This window comes from Penicillium waksmanii (genome assembly GCF_028829765.1).
Source record: "Penicillium waksmanii strain IBT 27052 chromosome Unknown utg000007l:1.0-4314555.0:1.0-4317578.0, whole genome shotgun sequence".
Taxonomy (NCBI): domain Eukaryota; kingdom Fungi; phylum Ascomycota; class Eurotiomycetes; order Eurotiales; family Aspergillaceae; genus Penicillium; species Penicillium waksmanii.
The window spans coordinates 179740-199729 of record NW_026643253.1 but is presented as its reverse complement, the minus strand read 5'-3'; the positions used below and the strand labels follow the sequence as shown (position 1 = coordinate 199729).

General features: G+C 45.6%; 5 protein-coding genes across 5 annotated transcripts; 3 read left to right on the top strand and 2 right to left on the bottom strand.

The window, feature by feature from the left end:
• Positions 1-376: 376 nt before the first annotated feature.
• Positions 377-2280, bottom strand: phoD (phosphate:H+ symporter; the record flags this gene model as incomplete). Its single annotated transcript, XM_057266127.1, has 3 exons — positions 377-1134; positions 1226-1722; positions 1775-2280. 3 exons carry the CDS (start codon positions 2278-2280, stop codon positions 377-379), a joined length of 1761 nt encoding a protein of 586 aa, XP_057120328.1.
• Positions 2281-3101: 821 nt separating this feature from the next.
• N7481_006907 (uncharacterized protein) lies at positions 3102-3453 on the top strand (the record flags this gene model as incomplete). Its single annotated transcript, XM_057266126.1, has 3 exons — positions 3102-3124; positions 3211-3285; positions 3333-3453. The coding sequence occupies 3 exons, from the start codon at positions 3102-3104 to the stop codon at positions 3451-3453; spliced, it is 219 nt and encodes a 72-aa protein (XP_057120327.1).
• Positions 3454-3720: 267 nt separating this feature from the next.
• Positions 3721-5225, bottom strand: N7481_006906 (SNG1 family protein; the record flags this gene model as incomplete). The annotated part of the gene is made up of 2 exons (XM_057266125.1): positions 3721-3872; positions 3959-5225. 2 exons carry the CDS (start codon positions 5223-5225, stop codon positions 3721-3723), a joined length of 1419 nt encoding a protein of 472 aa, XP_057120326.1.
• A 2631-nt stretch (positions 5226-7856) lies between these two features.
• Positions 7857-8996, top strand: fleA (fucose-specific lectin FleA; the record flags this gene model as incomplete). The annotated part of the gene is made up of 5 exons (XM_057266124.1): positions 7857-7875; positions 7930-8117; positions 8193-8409; positions 8463-8556; positions 8741-8996. 5 exons carry the CDS (start codon positions 7857-7859, stop codon positions 8994-8996), a joined length of 774 nt encoding a protein of 257 aa, XP_057120325.1.
• Positions 8997-16738: 7742 nt separating this feature from the next.
• On the top strand, positions 16739-18564 carry N7481_006904 (ferredoxin reductase family protein; the record flags this gene model as incomplete). The annotated part of the gene is made up of 2 exons (XM_057266123.1): positions 16739-17742; positions 17805-18564. 2 exons carry the CDS (start codon positions 16739-16741, stop codon positions 18562-18564), a joined length of 1764 nt encoding a protein of 587 aa, XP_057120324.1.
• Positions 18565-19990: the final 1426 nt, after the last annotated feature.

Below are 19990 nucleotides of genomic sequence, written 5' to 3'. Positions count from 1 at the left end.
GAACTTGAACTAGTGACGAACTAAATTGACTGGGTCATTGAATAATAATAGTATTTCAGTATTCTAACTAGTGTTCACTCAGAGTAGCACTCTCAGGTTTCATCGGTGCAACCCCGGCCATTTTGAGTATACAAGCCGAGTCAGACAGAGACAGAAACAGAGTATTCTGGGGTACCAGTAGGGACAGTATAGATAGATAGATAGATAGATAGATAGATAATAATAATAGAGAAATCACAAACTTTTCAACTCGATTAAATCAAGCAATAAAACACATAAGAAAATCCATTATTTGCCTCCTCTCGGCATCTTCCATCTCCATTCCATTCCATGAGAGCAAACCAAAGCAAAGGGAGCAAGCAAGAACAGAGCAAGCTCAAGCCGCCTCAACTCGAGCCAAAACACTCTCATCTCCATTCTGATTCCGATTCCCATCCACCGTATTTAGATTCGAATTCACATTCATATTCCCCTTCTCCGCATCCTCATTCCTCGCACCATCCTGTACACCCGCGATTTGAGGCCGTAAAAGAGGATGTATCTCCCCAGATAACACCTCCAATGTCTTCCGCTTCGTCTCAGGAATCAACAACGAAGTAAAGATCCCGCAAAACATAAACAGCGCAAAGATCTGCATAACATGATTCAACCACGGCGAATCAGACGAGTCCTTCTTCGCACCGCGATGCACGAGCGGTCCGAACACACACTGCGCAATAATGGCGCCGACCTTGCCAGCCGCAGCACTGAACCCGTGAGATGTTGAGCGGTATCGGGTTGGGAAACATTCGCCCGGGACAATGAAGGTCGTCGCGTTAGGTCCGAAATTGAAGAAGAATTGCGCAATCACGTAGAGGCCCAGCAGGCCGTTGTGGGAATGTTGTAGTTTTTGAAACCCGAAGCCGATGGCGATGAAGAGGATGGTTAGAATTGCGAAGCCGCCGATTTGGATTGGTTTGCGTCCGATTGTGTCGACGGTTGCGACGGTTACCCAGTATCCTGGGATGGCGCCGGCGCAGATCAGGATCAGATTGCCTACGGCGTTTCGGTAGAAGATTTGGTAGACGTTTTTCCCGCCTGTCCAGCCGATGGCGCCGAGGATGATCGAGTTGTTGAGACCGAGACCGTAGAATGCTGCGGGAGGGGAGATAAGAATATCCCGGGTAAGCAGAAGCAGAGGTAACAACTAGGAAGTAGTGTCACAAGAAGGGTGAGTGTAACGTACCGACATCCAAGAAGAACCAGGAACCAGCAGTCCCCAGGAGAGTCCGGCCATTCTTCCAGTTCCAGTAATGAAGTGCAAAGTCCTTCCAGCTCGCCTTTGTAATAGCCTCAATGCGGTCGTTGCGCTGGACTTGGATACGCTGCATCTCATCCGGGTTACCCTCTCGGAAACCCTTGATGTAGGCCTGAATATCGGCTTCTGCCTTGACAGGGTCACGCGAGACTTCCAGCGTGTAACGAGGGGATTCGGGGATAGTGAGTCGGAAGTACAGAGCTATCAATCCGGGGACTGCTCCCATGCCAATGATGGTACGCCACATCTTGTCGACGGCGAGTAGACAGACCCCCGAGCAGTGTGCGACGTCCTTGGCAGATTCGAGGGATTTTTGAAAACCGGCGGTCACGATGAGGGCCATGATGGCTGCGGCGAACTGGCCGATGCCCTGCATGGCGAAGACCGACCCCATCATGGCGCCACGCCATTTGGTATTGGCGAATCTGCACCGTCAGTGGGGACGAGAAAATAGAAGACGAGGGGAAATCAACTAACTCGGACGTAATGATGGAGGAAAGAGGGTAGTCTCCACCAATGCCAATGCCCATAATGACACGCCAGAAGATGAGGACGCCGGTGATGGAGACAGCTGGGGAGGCAGCCGCGAGAGACTGGGCCAGAGTCGCGAAGATGATGATAATCAATTCGATACCATACATGCGCTTGCGGCCATAACGATCGGCGAGATAGCCAAAGAGCAACTGACCGATGACGGTGCCACCGGAAGTCGAGACTTTGAGGGCTGTGTCGGAGTTGGTGGGAAGTTTACCGGGGTTGTGCTTTGCATCCTGCCAGTATACCACGCCGAGCATACTCACACAGAGGTTGATGGCGAAGATATCGTAGGCATCGGTGAAGAACCCCACGCCGGCGACAACGACAGCACGTAGATGATGCCAGCCGGAACGGGAATTTTCGATGCGCTCAAAGGCCAGACGACGATGTTCGTCGGGGTCGAAAGGAGGAGAAGAGACCTCAGTTTTGGAGAGAACGGACTGCATGTTGGATGAGAGAAATAGGAATGGGACGAGGTGGGTTGATGGGGAGAGAGAAGAGGTGGAGGGAAGAAGGAGAGACCAGGATAGTCAGACATGTGGGTGAATAGAAGAAGTAAAGAAAGAAGAAGAACGAGAAGAAGAGGAAGAGACCAACCAGAAGAGGAGGTTGAGGCACATGACATGAAGGTGGTAGAGGAGGCAGGCACGAGGGAGGGAGGGTCGTACCTGCCTTGTTGGTGGATAACACTGGCATAAACATGACATAACTATACAGCATAGCATAGCACAGCATAGCATAGGGCATAGGGGTGTAGGCTGTAGACAGTACTAGAGTATGATTAGTATACTTAGTAGTAGTAGTAGTAGTAGTAGTAGTAGTAGTAGTAGTAGTAGTAGTAGTATAGGGCTAGTAGTTACTAGTAGTATACTATGTATGAGTAGAAGAGGATGACTCAGACAGCTCTGCAAGTAGTATAGCATAATTATTCTATTTTTATTGGTACTAGTCTTAGTAGTACTAGTATTAGTATTCTCGTCCTCTCGTATTCTATACCTTTTTCAAATGGCAACTGCATGATGTATCCTCAACATCACCGTGGCGGTGGCGGAGAAGCACCCTCAAAGTATAAGTAACCACCGGGGCAACCACCCCTACACTTGAACTCTCGCTCTACAAAAATCAAAAAATCAAAAAAAAGAGGGGAGATCCGGTATTCATATACTTCATATTCATATTCATATACATCAAACCAGAAATCTACATCCCTCTCAGTGTCAACCGCAACAGAAAAGAACACATCACGAACGTCCTATCCAAAGTTGCCATGCCCGGCCAGAGCCAGCCGGGGTGAGTCTGACACCTGGGCACCATGCACTATTCTATTTAATACTATAGTATGCATTCAGTACAGAGTTATAGCTAACACACCACAGAGAAGAGGGCTCCAATCAGGTTCATCATTCCAGTTGCTCTCATCAGCATAATCTGGATGATGAGCCGCAGATCAAGTAAGTTTACTAGTACATTAGCACTGGTCTATCTCTGACACTCTCAGGACCATGCATGCCTCCTGTGTGCACGGATATACGCAACCGCGTCACAGTCAGAACCAGAGCCAAGGTCAGAGTCCCAGCCACTTCGAGATGGAGGGCGACCTGATTGGTCTGGATGATTAAAAGAGCAAGCAAACTCAAGCTCAGTCTAAAGTCGATTTTAGTTTTGTTCCTGGTAGTTATTCAACCAATACGATCTTTATATTAAATATCAACAAACTTGGAACTTGAATCGTCTATAAAGTATCCCGACAGCATCCAGCATCATTAGAAATTATCTTCAGGTACTAGTACTAAGTACTACTACCAGTACCTACTATTATTAGGTATGCGTTGACCGTGGTGTACTAGTATCATATCATCACTCCACACAGCCCCACCTCTACCCCATCATGCATATCCCCGCTTCATTTTCCACCGCATAATGAAGGTCGCCACCGGGTAAAACGCCAAGGACACCGCAACCCAGATAAATAGCACCGCAAAGTCGAGTCCAATCCGCGAGTGCGTGTCGAAAAGGATAGTCCGTAGCGCTTCGACAACTATCACGCATAAAGTTAGCCACAATATCGTCACCATTGGTACGCAACAAGTCGAATCAATCGCTCGCTGCTCGAGAAAAACTTACTCCGATGCAAAGGCCAAGCATACCCCCAAGCATAAAATCCCGGCGCCAAATCGAGCGCATAAAACCCCGTCGCAACATTCGTAATCACCCAAAAAATCAGGAACAGCGAACTCCACGGAAACCCGAGTACCATCGCCATATTCTCGCACGGTAATCCCAACGCCGCCATCCCGACCCAATTGAGCATCCAGAATACCACGAATGAACCCTGTCCGTATGCGTTTGGGTTGTTGGCGGATAATGTGTCCGGTGCGGGCTTGTTGCTGAAGGGGATTTGGAAGGCGAGGGAGACGAGGGAGTAGAAAAGGGATAGGAAGAAGTAGGCTGTTATTGCGGAGAGGATGCGCCAGATTATCCAGTGGGGCACTTTGAGGGTCGCGTTGATGCTAGTCTCAGTGGAAGAAGAATCGGAGGACGAAGGAGAGGAGGAGGAGGAGGTGGTGGTAGGTTTCATGAACTGCGCGTGGATGCCCATGAGGAAGGGGAAGTTGAAAAAGGCGATTATTATTAGATAGATTAGTCCGATTGTAACGGCCGGTGCAGCCACGGCGGGGGTGAATGGGCGTAGATCGATGGTTGTAAATCCAATCCCTGGATTGATGGCTTGCGGAGGTACCCGGGAGAGATTCGTATTCGATATAGATCCCGATCTCGAGGCAGAGGTCGAGGTGAGTTCACGGACCCATCGGGGGCCAAATTCCATAAGGACAGTGCTCTGGAAAATTGCCAGGTCGGGCATGATATAGTTGTAGTATGCATTTTCATCTCGTGCAGAGATGATCACCGATTCGATCGCCCCAGTCGGGTCATATGTGCTGTTTCGCTCGGTCACAGCAGCGCGGAGCAAGGCGGTCGCATTGGGGTTGATGATGACAGCTGCGTAGGCTTTTTCATCGTAGACAGCTTGACGGACAGCCCAAAAATCGTGGTTGAAGTCAGCAGGCGACTTGATCTCATAGCCCAAGTGCAGCCCTGTCGAGTGGATGATGTTCTTTGTGGCATTGGTGACGGCCGGTCCAACGATGGGATTGTCGGTGCGATAGGGATCGACGGTGCCGTCAAAATCAACCACAAAGACTTTGAGAGCCGGATAGTTTGCCTCTGTGCGATACTGCGAGCCCCAGAAAAGGGAGAGCACACCAAATATGAAGACGCAAAGGATGAAGACGGTACGCGTCCATTGGTAGAAGACGCGCCGGCGCACTTCGGTTAGAGCCGGGTCAAAGAATCCCACCGGCGTGGGTTCATCTATCTCTGGCTTTTCCATCTTGTTTCACGGGGGTGGTGAATCTGTGCATTTCATTTGTATTGAAGGTGAGATTTTGAAGTAGGACGAGTGACACTGTATGACGCTTCCGGCGAGTAATCCCAAAACGGCGAATTCCAACTCCGAGCAAGGATATAGTGGCTGGCTGGCTGGGTACCTCCCTGATTAGTCAGTAGGAAGCAGTTATAAGCCACAGACAGAAATTAATATGGTTAAAAACATAATGTTCCTGTTATGATGTGCATTGCTGTGGTGCATGTCAGAATTATACTGTAGCACAGGTACTGCCGTCCTGCCCCTTGAAGGGGGATTTCTCTCAGAGCTGGCAGAAAATGAATCAAGGTTAAGCAAATAATCCTCCAACCCACCCTCAGGGACAAACACGAAATATAGAGTGCATCAGGGGTTTTGAATCCCAGTCATATTTGGATGTTTAATCGAGCTACTGTGATATTAGTGATGCAGATCCGCGAAATCCAAATTTAATCCCCCGCCCCTATGGCCTAATGGTTAAGGCGCCCACCTTCTAAGTTAACTAACTAATAATGATTAGCGGGCGATTGCAAGTTCGACCCTTGCCAGGGGCCATTCCATCAATATGATGTTCTTTTTTTCCCCTCTTTTTTGGATTTTCTTCCTTGAAAGAGTATCTTCAACACCCCTGCGAAAATTCAGGGTAGTATTTTTTGACAAACTGAAGAAGTGGTCAAATACCACTAGGACCCTTTGGGATAGGCTTATTCATCGTTCACCTAATTTCCCTTTAGTATGGTGTCATAACACGCCATAGTTCGATTATAGAGACCCCTGACATTGCTCAACCGATCTTAACACTTACAATCAATTATCTGATTCTATTGGATATATTCAGTACTAGCCAGTACATCAATTCTTCAACCTGACATTTATGGTTGAGAAGGCCAGTGTAAAATAGTCAGCGTGAGAACCGGGCGAGAGTCCTGCGGGCCAGCCGACCGTTGCACTGATCCTCCCAGCTGGCCGAAAGTGGAACATCATTGGGCACGACCCTTGCTAAAATATTTGGACTCTTTGGTGGGATACTCTCTCAGTGGGTCTTTTCATCATAAAAGTCCCTTGCTTATGCGCTACCGGTGCTAGCTAAGAAAGTAATAATCGGGTCGTCGAACACCGCCACACCGCCACACCGCCGGCCAAGCTCGACGGCTCGATTACGTCACGACTTTCTTTATACTAAATGAGTATCGACGATGCCCTACCCAGCTCTGTGCAAGTCCCATATTGCCTACTATAAGATCCTCATGTGGTACTTTGGTATAGATTTAACGAGGGTTTCACCGTATAAAGGTGATTGACGACCCCAAAGCCTGTCAATCGTTGCATCATAATCTGCAGGAATAGAGAGAATTGACTGGTACAAGGTATATGAAGGTCCGCCTTGATACTGCAGGATCATCTTTGCTTGCAAAATATTTTCAAGATACGGTGTGCGATGCAAGGGTTACTCCAATACATGTCAGCATGATACGCCACTCTGAGAACGTGCAATTCGCTGATGATTAGGGTGATCACGACCAGCGGTTAGCCTTCTCTAATACTTACTTACTGGTAACCACATAGAGTAAGCCTCAGGACTTTTAGCTGGAGTGAATCCGAGCGGAACATGAACTCTCCCCAAAATCCGTGAAGTCCTCTCAATTAAAACTAGTCTATATTAGTAGTATCAATAAATCGTTAAAATTCGCTGATTCCATTACTATCCAATCCCCGCTAAAGAAAAATAAACAATTCTTGTGATCAAATTTCTTCTCATAGGACCATCGTGCATGCATCTCTAGCTGAGGGCTTACGCCAAGGATGTACAGGAGAACCAGTCAGTGTGATCGGGGTCCTGGGTTACACAACACCACCCAGAGTCCAGAAACCGACTATTGTGGAGCTAATTACCCCTCCATACTCGAGCATAGCTATGCCAATCAAAGCCGGTTATATTTGAGCAGTGTCGTCTATCGATCAGTTCCATCGTAAGCCGCATATGATCAAATATTTGCCTCTGCCATGGGTCGGCAAATCATTCCTAAGCCATATTAAACAGATGATATTCTGATGTTTCTAATTTAAACATATGGCCTCATGAGAACGATATTCTAATATTTCAGGAACTATCATATAGGGGCGATTCAAGCATTCTGTCACATATGAATCGAACGTATTGATTAGAAGGATTTATCTACACCCCACGCAAGGGGCCAGTACGATACACTGCATAATGCAGCCAATGACGCTGAACTATTTCCTATCCTTCAATGTCGTGTAACATGCCCTAACAAGATGATAAGACTTATAGAGCAAAACGTCGATAAAACAGGTGAAAATTATTTATGCAATATTTTCTGCTGTAACAGCACATGACGTTGGAGAGAATCTTATGGACAGGAGCTTCTCCTATTAAATAGGATAATGCACAGAAACTGCATATAATAATAGCATTGCTACCGGTCAGGAGATCCAATTTTAGAAGCAGATACCCACTTTAGACCTGATTATTCTCAAACTAAAAAGTTATAAATAGTGGCAAATCCTTCGATCAGGAGTAACCTCTTTATTTCCATAGTCAAGCATATTTCTCTGGAACTTCTTCATAGTCCCAACATGTCTTCGATTCGCCGGGGTTTGTACCAGTTTGATACGCAGTATTCTAGATGCTGACACTATAACCTGACAGGCACTGCGATTGACGCCTGCGTAACCGCGCATGACAGGCGGGTCTATGTTCAGGATGAGTCAGACTGGATTGTTGAACTTATCCACTCTGACGGCAAATGGAGCCAAGGAGAGAGATTGGTTGAGGCAGCCCCGGGGGCTGGGTTTTCCGCTGTTTGGTGGGATCAACTCGGTGCAGCCAATTCCGAGGTATGAAGGTCTTCCCCACAGCGCGACGGGTTTCTCAGAGTCGCAATTGACTGGTACTTACAAATACTTGCCTAGCTTGATCTTTACTACGTGAGTAAGGATTTTATCCTTAGTGAGATGTGTTGGAGGAAGGAGAAGGGCTGGTGGAAAGGAAGTCTTGCCACTAAATCTTTGCGACTGAATCCCCAGTCTCACATTGCAGCTAGAGTTCAACAAACTAGCAGTACATTCAAGACGGCTTTGCGACTTCATGTGGTTTTCCAAATGGAAGACAACCGCATTTGTCATTCCTGTGAGTTCCATACATTAGAATTCACATTTTCAATTGACTTATTTCTGAGGTAGCTTACGAATCTGAATGGAAATTATCCAAACAAGACCTAGGATATGGGCTGCCGGGAACTTCTCTAACTTCTCCGGATCACAAGTTCCAAAATCGGTAAGCTCAAGGTTAAAATATCGCCTCGAGATGGCGGACTGCTAATAAAGGCATTGTTAGGTTTTATTATCAGCCTCCAGACCTGAGCATTGTGGAAATGATTCCTCAAGATGGAGGTGGATGGAAAAAAAAATAAGATAATCGACAAGGCTCCCAAGGAGTCCGGCCTTGCATCGTGGCAAAGCGCAAGTTACCAGCCACGAGTATTCTACGTAAAGCCCGATGGCAAGGCCGCAGAACTTTGCGCGGATGGATCTGGTGGATGGTGGACTGGGAACTTCTCTACCGAGATTAGTGAAGGGTCCAAAATGGGTGGTTGCTTTGACGTCAGTGGAGACTACGTCTATGTCTATGTGCAAAATAAGGAGGATGCTTCAAAGATAGATGAGTGGAGGGGTGGCAAATGGAAGATTATAAACTCTCTCACTCTGAATGCATGAAGAAGGGTTCAAAAATTGCAGTACTTCATAGCAGTTCTTTGCCAGGTTCTCAAATAAAGTTATACATTTGTGTTCGTAACATCCAGCATTGCAAGTTTTCGTATCTGATCATTCCCCTATTCCAGGTATCTAAGGTAGTAAGTAAATATCATCAATTTGCCTCGAAGGTTAGGAGTGAGTTCCGTATTTCTATGCATAATAGAATTAATAGGCTGTAGAGGGGTTTGTGGAACCATGGTTAGGAGTTAATGGAGGTAGGTCAATCCACGCGTCGCGTTAGGATCCACGTTCACACGGAGACTTGTTTCTTGGCACTGTATGAATACGAAGAACCAAGTTGGTTGGAAACTCCCATCGTCCTTGAAACCAAGCCAGGTGCACTAGCCTTGTGGGCCAAGCCACGGGCCCCCAGTATGCTTGCGCCTTCGTTGTTTCTAAAGACTTTGTCGAAAGGGCCACTTCGCCTGGCGTATTTAGCGGGCCCAATTCAGAAAGGCTTGGTGCCCTCTGGTTAGCCATACAGTAACATTCCAAAGTGCTTTATCTCTCCAGCATTATCCTGTCCGATCGAAGGTTTACTATCACTGTGATAGGAGGTTTCCGTATTCCGACGGCTCTGCACCTCTTGTCCCATGTCTGATTCGAAGCCTCGAGGACGGCATGATCCGGTCCCATACTAGACTGAGTGAGTCATCGCAGCGATTGACGACGAGGAGATGTCCAGCATCAGTCCCGATCCACCCTTCCTCTGGGAAACCATTAGACAGAGCTTGGGCGACTTCCAATATGATCGAATCTGTAGGCAAAGTGAGTTATAAACTGCCTTCATAAGCTACCTACTTAATATAAGTACAGTGATATTTAATATAGTTGGAGAAATCTACAGCTTTAGCTTATATAGGATCTCTTGATATTACAAAAAGATTAGAAAAATATATTAACATCTTCTCTTCAATATTTTCTATGCTAGCACTATAATTATCGTCTGTAATTAACTGTATCTGCTTATTCAAAAGTAGAAGAAGGCCTGCTCGGTTCCCGAGTCTGGATATAATACCTGACTCTAGCATCTGTAGACCTTTCTGATATGGTGGCAATACTATTCAAATGCTATATCCCACAGAGTCACAAATAATAGAAGTATATGTTTTTTAAACTTTACGTAAAAGAAATTGACTTTGAAGAGATATTTTGACACAACCATCGTAGGCCACGCTCAGAGTACGGTACCTACCCCAAATCGGATCCTACTGATAAGTAATTGGCCTATGAGTAGAAGTGATGCATACCTGAGAGACACTATAGATCTGAACCGAGATAATAGCCTTAAATCTGCTAGGCCTCTCAAGCTTAAGAGTTAGCTTTGCATCAACTAATCAAGATCTTCCTCTTATTTGCTGTAGTATGTGGTCGATAGGATCGCATGATGTATCGAAAGACGTGCCAAGCTCTATTTCAAATTCTTTCGGATCTATCAAGGCGTCAGGCTGGGTTTGCATCCCACGACGACACAAGTGTGTTAAAAGGGGGCCCCATTGTGGTCGCTGGAAGGCCTATATAAATGTGCCTTGAATCGTGACCCTTTACCGTCTGTTTTCCTATATTGATCATCTTAATTTTATTGGTTGACTGTAGATCGAGGATGACTGAATCTAGGATCTAATATTCGGTTGACCAATGATAGAAAAGTGGAAAGCTTTTCCCGGCCCATGAGACTCTTAAAATAAAGCATGCTTTCCCGAATTTTGCAAGGCCTTTTCTATTCTGGCAAGCTAAGGAGAATGATCTTTATATCCGTTAAAATTCCTGTGTAGAGAAATCTGACCTGATACTCCTCTGGTTTCGGATTTTTTAAGTATGCTGGAGGCTATACAATTAACCTTCATTAAGAATGACGAATTTGCCTGCCCTGTCAGGCCGGTCGGAAGGATGATCCTGTGGTATAATTGTGGACTATAGGATAGTATTGATGCTCTGGCTACAGAGCTTCGATTGTTCCTATTTCCAGACAAGCTTCTCGGTTTTTGAATATGGGAATGGAAACCTGCGAACAAATACTTGAGAGGAGCGGTGGCCCGTAGGGTGAGGTTTGATTTTTTGGAGATTAGTATTCTCGTTTGCAATCGCCACAATAATGCAGCATATACCAATAGGTCTTTTGCGGAAGTGATTGAAGTTAAGCTTTGAGTCTCTATATGATGGCTCGCCATAATGATCCATTTCTTCGTAATTTCCAAGACCAGAGATGGTTAGGTCAGCATTTCATTCAGGCTGTACAAGGGAAAGCTGGCGATCCAAAGGTTTGTATAGGGAGGGCTCACTTATAAAAGAGAATCAGGACAATATGAACTGAGATAACGAAATAGAGAGGAGCCCCCCCAAAAGAAGCCATGCATGTATGGTTGTATTTTGTCTACATTAGACTCTAAATATTATGGTGGGAGATTAAGATTAACCATTCAGTCATGATTCATCCAACAATATGTTGTTGATAATTCAATGGTTAATTACCTGTACAGAAACTGATGCTTTTTAAGGAGAAACTCGGGTCCTTTGTAAATTCCGTAGTCAGGCAGGGATTCGAAATATTGGTGATTGTCGAAACAGGTTCTCAGCCTCGCCAAGAAACAGCTGTTCGGGGTCTTGGCAAGGCTGCATAGGGTTCATTATAGCTGTGGGACTAGCTATTTCCATCCAACTTACAATATGTCCTTCGGCATAATTACTCTGATGATGGTAAAGTATGATTCTGTTCTTATAGCTCTGGATACGGTCGAATATCTACTAACTATTTCTCTCTATTCGAATTAAAAGACTAGATTTGCTACTTATCTCTGACCATCAAGCCGGCATATTTGATTGGCCTCCTTAGGCGATCTGTCTTGCTATAGGTTTTATACCAATATAAAATACATAAATATGCAGTACTTCTAAACTTTTATCCAGCGAATTTTCCTGCCACGCTTTAACATGAAACATTTCTGTCAATACGATTCGATTATGCTTTGACTGCATCACTTTAGGGACTCTTTTCAAATCTTCTTCCAAATTTTGGATCGTATACCTGCTGTAGAACACATCTGCAGAGGTAATAGCTAATTGGTGAATGTTGCAACTGGCTGACGGTTCAATCCCCAAAGCGACCAAAGTGATTTTTAGAAAAAGGAGAGGGCCTAGTGATAGAAATGCCTGGGTATAATAATTTATCATCTCTGCTCTGTTGGTGAGATTTTAATCTTTTGTGGCTTCATTGCCGCAACCCGGACTTCTTCGTTCTAGAATGCCTTTTGAAGGCTTATCAGGATGGACTGCAGCTGCCCCATCGAGAGACCAGAGGAGGATATTGGTGACATTCTTAAATGTACTAGCATGGCAGAAAATAAAATCTCCTTTGACTCGTAGCCTTGTATGTGCAGAGCATCAATGCCCATGAAAGAGTAATATAACAGAGCGATACTAGCACCCACGCCAAAACGTCGGTTAGGAAAACCAAGGTTGTTCAAAGCACACTTGAATAAAGCTAGACTCTTCTGATTAATATTGTCCGAGAATATATTGGATCTGCATCTCTAAGTCTTCACATGGCACAGTATGCAAGCCCTGAGATTCGCTTAAAGCGTCGCGAATATCAGTGATTTAGGACTGCAACTGACTGTATTTCAAGACGAAACTCCTTTCCCGAACCTGATCATTACGGTATTTGGTGGCCCACAAGGCGCCTTCATTACTAGGGAGCCTTATATTAACGAAAAATTAGTTGAGTACGAGCAAGAACTAATGCAAGGTGTGGGATTTCTCGGCTGACAGAATACCAGATGCTAGAACTCGTGTTTGAAGTCGAGCCGGCAAAGAAACCTGGCCTGTTGCTAGCTGTGAAGGAAGATAATAGTCGGAAGACTTTACGGGAAGTGTCATATCAAAGTATGGCTGCTTTGGACAAGTGCTGAGGGAACTCGGGCGCTCCTTAGGCTCGGCCGTATCGACAAAAAGGCCACCGAAGAAACCACAGGGTGGGCTCTTGTTTACGTGATATTCGCCCATCGGGACATTTCTTGTTTAGGAAGCTCTTTGTAATGAGGCTGTATTGGCGTATGAGGATTGAAATTTCTGTCCAGATTAATCATCAGCCTCAGTAGCCTCGCAAGTCTCCTGGTGGACATCGAGCATCTTGTCAAGTCGATCATTTGTTCGCGTACATTCGTTCTCGAAAGTATTCTTTGCTGCCTCGAGCTTCTTGTTTGCGTCGGTGGCATCGTGTTGTACCCCAGAAAGAAAGAAACATGCTCTTCATAAATACACAGGTCTGGTTTCTCACGCTCGCAGCAAGACTTACAGGCGGGTTTCTCTCGATGACATCCTTTTTTGGCAACGCGGCATGGGATAAAGGGCCGTCTTGAATGTTTAGGACGTGAGATTCTCTTTTTGTGGGCTTCGGCCATGGCGGTCGTAGCTAAGTCAAAGAGTCTGGATGGGTATCTTTTTCACCTTCAGTAAAGACCTAGAAATGCTTGAGAGCAAAGCTAACGAGCAGAGTAGGAGCCAGCGACTTGGAAATCTCCGATTGTAAGGATATATGACGAAGTATAGCAAGACAAAATGCATCGAAAGCTACAACAACGAGGCTGATTTATTTATATGAGCAACTGTGGCCATGCTACTCCTCAGGTGGCATTTTCCATCACATTCTTCAAGATTTTGGTGGCGGGCTGTACAAATGCTGACATGAGAGCTGGCGAACTCTTTGAGAATTCTTGATCCAAATGTTAAGTTACACTAGCTAATGTGGCATTATCTGGAAAGCAGCGGAAATTCCAACTCTTCCTTAAAATTCTTTGGCAACACCTCTTTCCCTGGCAGAGATAGCCCGTGATCTACTTGCAGACATACCAATTGTGAAATACTGAAATTTATGACTGGAGTGATCCTGGGAATCTCTCTCTTGCTTTTGGGAACTACAAATCTCTTTAGGCCTTCCATGCTGACATCGACGTCAGAAGTTTCACCCTTGGATCCGCCGACCAGATAACCAGGAGCCCTATGCCGATGCCTATCCCTAGCTGCAGACACTTAAATGACTGGACCGGTCGAGGACTGAAACCATTCATAAAGCTGTTTCTTTCTTCCAAATTTCTACAATCCCCTCTTAGTCTCACACCCCTCTCAAACTCCCATCACATCATAGTTCGTCAAGTCCTTCTACAATATATTGCCCATTAGAGAACTAAAGATCAAGCAGCCACAGATCCGAGACTTACCTAACGAGATATTGTTTCTGATCGCTACGTACCTGCACAGCAGCACAAAGTTCTCTTTTGCCAGATCATGCAGAGGCCTATATCACCATCCACGACCGGTCATTCTCCAATTTAATGTCGAATATCAGAACATCCAGCAATCTTCTTAGCCTGGCCGCCAAAGACAACGATATTAATCTTACAGCGTTATTGCTTAATCACAGAGCAGACGTCAATGCCATCTTCCGCAGAAAGACCCCAGTTATGCGAACTCTCAAGAACTCTTCTTCTACAGTGCTTGAGCTCTTGCTAGAGAGCCCTATGCTAGATATAAATATCTAGAACCAAGAGCAGGAAAGTACCTTATAGTGTACGGTTATATATAGATCATACTCAACGCTGTAAGCTCTTTTACAATTAACTGACTGTACAGTTAACCTCCGACATTAAAGAGGCCAAATTGCACTCTTCCTTGCCGTATAGTAGAGCAAAATTAGATTAGCGCAACTATTGCTTTCTAAAGGCAGTCACCCCTACATGTATAATAATACTGACAGTTTACCATAGGCATAGGCCTCCAAATACAACCAGCCCTCTATAAAGGCTGTCCTCTTGAAGGAGCAAGACTATTTCCAGCCAATAAAAATTCATTCCGATACGCTAGCACTGCATCAGGCAGTCCTCTATGGATCAGTGGATACTATAGATATGCTCTCAAAGCAAAATAATTTTGACCTAGCGGTAATTAACAGTAATAGTATAACAGCACTTCATCTCACTGTCTGCAGCCGACACTTAGAAGTACTCAACCTCATTCTCCAGCATCCTCATACTGACATAAACTGTATAGATAATAATAGAGAAACCCCTCTTTGGTAGTCAACGCTTTCGTCTTATTACAATATAACCAAAAGTCTGCTAGCTATAAAGGACATTGATGCTAATTTAATCGGCAGCTTTGGTCGGCTTAACATAACCTTAGCACTGCTGCATTATACCGTGACTCGCTCGGATACTATAATTTTGAGGCAGCTGCTTACAGCTCCAGGAATCAATCTGAACGTCGGTGCTGCGAGACAGACGCCTCTTTCTGCTGCTGCTGCTGCTGCTGCGGGCAGAGTCAATATGATGAAGATGCTTATGGGTATGAGGGCCGTAGAAATGAATAAGGGTCGAGAGTTGATCGATCTGCCTCTATGTCAAGCGGCAGTATGAGGCTACGTAGAGGCTGTTAGACTGTTGTTGCAGCAAGGTTAACAGCTCAGAATTAGCCAGGGTACCTTGAAGATGTATGACACGGCTCTGGGGATTGCTGCTCGTTCCGGAAGCCTGGAAATAGTCCAGAATCTGTTAGAACACGAGAAGATTACCCCCGACCTAAAGAACCGGCGGATGAAATCTCTGTTGAGATTGGCCCTCAAAGGGGCACATGCTCTTGTCTTTAACGCGTTGCTAGCGGATCAGAGGGTGGATATGGTTAGCCTGTGAGAGGTGCGAGTAATGGCGACGCATGAGAATATCCGAATGGCCATCCAGCCCGATATTGATGGCCGAAGAATCCGTCGCGCACGGATCGCAGCGTCCCCGGATGAAGGCATATTGATCCTAGCGTAGAGGCCGCGGGTAGTCAGCACAGACTACGCAGGAGCTGAGGTGTACTGCTTGAGATATTTGCTGCGAGTCGCAGAAAAGTGGTCGACTAGCTATTATTCACGATGTATGGCGTGCACTGGAATGTGAAGTCGTGAAAATAAACTTCTCATCAATCTCACGATACATGGTGACAACCAAATTGCCTCTAAGAACTGCATTTTTTGGCACAGATTCTTCAACAGCGTGCATCAACGGGTAGAACGTGCGTGAACTGTCTCTTGACCCGGCCCGTCTGAAGTATGGCCGAGACTGATCCGAGGGTACAGTACATCTCGCATCCTCGAAGGAATATCCGTATCTGGGACCTAGGGAAATCCGCTATTTAGTATTCTGTCATTCCTCTCCCACTCTGTCGTGGTTGTTACATAAGAAAGAGCCCCAAGCATAGATAAAGTTATTTTCGTAATATATATTAGATCGTCCTGGGTCGAAGAACAACATAGATGATACATCTTCTTGCTCTATATCGTCTAACTGAGTGTCTTTTTTTTTTTAGAAATATCGAACGAAATGAGAAGTTATAAAGCGAATCCCTTTCTAGGTCGTGTTGGATGTTGTTGCCATCCGCAAATGCGGATGTGGGGCAGCCCGGAACTTGGAACCATTCCAGCTTATCCTCGTTTTCCTTCGTTCTCGGTCTCGGTCTCGGTCTCGTCCTCCTCCAATGACCCAAGCAGGCATTTAAAATTGGGCAATACCTTTCAGTGACCCAAAGGAAGTCCCCATATTCATTACGCGAAGCGTTCACTGTTTCATTGGAACCAATTCTAGCAATACTTAGCATTCTCATCGATTTCGCGCCTACAGTATCGCTCAATGGCCTTATAATCATCTGTTGGCTGCTGCTGTTTCGGAATGACGAGAATTACCCCTCGAACTTGTCTTTATCCTCTTACAGGCAGCCTTCTGCTCACCTTTGCTCTCTCAATCGGTCTGTCATTTCGATCGAATCATCATTGCTATGCTGGTACCTGCGGTGAATGGCTTTTCCCTCTCCAGGCACGATTACATGTGGTGGTCTGGTATTCCTGGATTTTGGTATCCGTGGTGTTCTTCGCCGTTCGCGCCTTTCACCCCGGGCTGCGTCGTTTTATCCAGCGACGGGTGTTCAAGTTCAAGCTTCCCCTGGTGGGTGAACAGTTGGCTATCAGCACGTTAGTTGGATTTATCTGGATTGTCAGCTTATATGGCATCATCGTAGGTGTCTGGTGGATTCGCCTGCGAGACTATTTCCTGGACAGGGGTCACAAGGGTGGGATTCTGGAGGGAAACCACCGTCTCGCTGCGATTGCATTGACTGGTCACCTATGCGATGTCACGATGGGAATGGTCCTCATCCCCGTCTCCCGGCATAGCGCGCTTGCGTCCTTCTTCAAATTATCCGTCTCAACAACACTCACCTTTCATATGCTGATGGCTTATACTCTCTTTACTCTTGTTATCATCCACGGATTAATATATGTATCCTGGGTACCAGTTTTCAACTCTCTCTCAGAGAGGCTTCGGGAGGTATTTCCTGTCTTAAACCCAACTTACTTATACCACGAGACTTGGCCGGGTAACTCGTCGGCTTTAGGTGTGTGGCGAGCCTCTCTTATATTTACCGGTATCTTCTCCACCACGATCATGGGCCTCATATTCGTCACTACGCTGCCGAAGATTCGATCGAAACATTTTAATCTCTTTTACTTTACCCATCTCCTGAGCATCGTGGCTGTCATCATCATCTGTTTGCACGCGAGTACAATCTTTTACTGTATGGCTCCAGGGTTAGCCATGTGGATACTCGACTGGGGTATGCGACTGTACGAACTGAGAGAATTTGTGCAAGGCAAGGTGATCCATCTAGGGAATGGATGGTATTGGTACTTCGAATCTTTTATAGCATCAAACTGACTAAGCTAATTTCTCTCATATTTAGCATCGAGCTGCCACTTCCTCGACGCCGACTCGACGGGTGTGCCTGCAACTCACCGCTTGCGCATTTCTATATTCGTCACGCAGAATCCTCCTTCTGGGAGCTCCATCCTTTCACCACTATTACTCCTCTTGCTTCCGAAAGCAAAATCACTTCCGCGTCCGAAGAGGATATTCCAATCCAATTCATTTTCCGTAAGCGTGGTGGGTCCGGCAGCATCTCTCAGGCCCAGGCTAGGAAAGTTATCTTGCCGAAGTGGTTCAACTTCTTTCGCAACCCCGTGAAGCCAACTTTTCAGTGGACAAACAAGCTGGCTAGTATCGCCGATGGAAGCAAAACATTATTGGGATCTAGAGATAACAGCAGTATCTATCAACCAACTGGCACGCCTTCTATTGAGCTTCACGGCAAAATTGAATCATCTACTTGTTCCTCACAAAACGTGGACATTCCGTTACGTCTCGAAGGGCCATATTTTACAGTGGCAGACCCCTCAAGGTATAAGACTGTCATATGCATTGTCGCTGGTACAGGAGTAAGTGGGGCTATAGCCATAGCACGCGCCTTTCTTGAGCAGAAGAGACAGCAAATGGCAGCCCTTGAAATTGGCAGTGAATGGGAAGCCAATGGCAAACTGGCAAATACGTCTACCTGGGAGAGATGTGTGATTATCTGGAGCGTTAGGACAGAGGATTATATCAATCTACCCTATATGGAAGGTGAACAACCAATTTCCATGGCTCATCGTATTGAATTACACTGATACTTTGTTTAGCGGACCCGACTACATGCCTTGAAATTCGGGTGCATCTGACTGGCAAGGGAAGGCCTCGGCTGGATATTCAGGAAAGGCTGGGTTCCATTTGTGGCCAGTCGCCTACAGGGCCCATTTGGGTCTATTTGTCTGGCCCAAGTCCATTTATCATTTCTGGAGAAGACGCATGTAAAACAACCCCAGGCGTTGAGTGGTATAGCGCCAAACAAATTTGATGCCCTTGCCCCTGACTTAGTACATTGTTCTCTGTGCCGCTTGTGCTGTACCTTCCTATCGAGGCGCATCCATTGTCAAAGACGATATGATCACAAGCTCCACGATCCCAAGTTAATTGTTCATGAGGTAATCAAATGCACTACTGTAGATTCTCAAAGTGAGCAAAATGTACAGTGCGAGGAGACTTTGATCCTGCACGGTGGAGTCATAGAGCTCGCAAGCATTACCAATCCCGAATATGCCGCAGCCAACTTCGAGACAATAATTGCCCGTATAGAAAGCTCCAGTGCCCCGAGCCTTTAATGTTGTTATATTTTTATTAAAACTGGTATTGCCCATAAGATTTTGTTTAACCCGACGGAAGGCTATCGTCATATTCTAAGCGACAAACGCCAGCCTAATATGAGGATTTATTGGATTACTATATACATATGTCCCATGACTAATTTTTAGCGGGAGCCAGATGATCAAGATCGATTGTCACACTGCTGACACCAGTCCTTTGTTAATGGGGTAACAGGAGCTAGCCAAAATGGACGTGAAGGAGACTAGTGTGTTACATTTCACTGGGGTTAGCCTACTTAGCGCTCAGTGGGTTGGGTTTCGACACTTGACCCAAAATCTACTAAGAGACTTATATAAATTTAATGTATGCCATATTAAATATTACTACTATATGCGTTAATGTCTATATTGCAGCAGTTATTCCGTAGTATATAGGCAAATGGGTTTTTGGCGGGTTCGCGGGTACCCGTTGAGTACCCAAAAGCAATATAGTGAGGTCTAGTAAAACCCACTCAGCAACTCAGGGGTGTACTCAACTCTAATCGATGAGCAAAAGGCGGCTAGAGGTGAGCATTAAGGCGGGAAAAGAAACCCAAGACATGCCGGATATCATCTTGTCTAATTGTAGTACCCAGTGTATGTTTCCCGCTAGATCTTGAAGTTAAAGCACAGCAATAATTTCAAGAAAGTTGATTATTTGGGACTTGAATATACAGTAATACTAGTGTAATACCGCTGGCATAGATTATGCCGATCAATCAGTCTCCAACTCAGGTAGGTGAAATAACATCTTCAATGAAGGACCCCCTTTCAGTTGATATCTGTATGCGCGGGTATGTATAATACAGATGTTGAAAGTGAGCTAGAGCTAGAGTCAGAGCCGCCCGGGCTCGGACTACCCACAAACACGAAT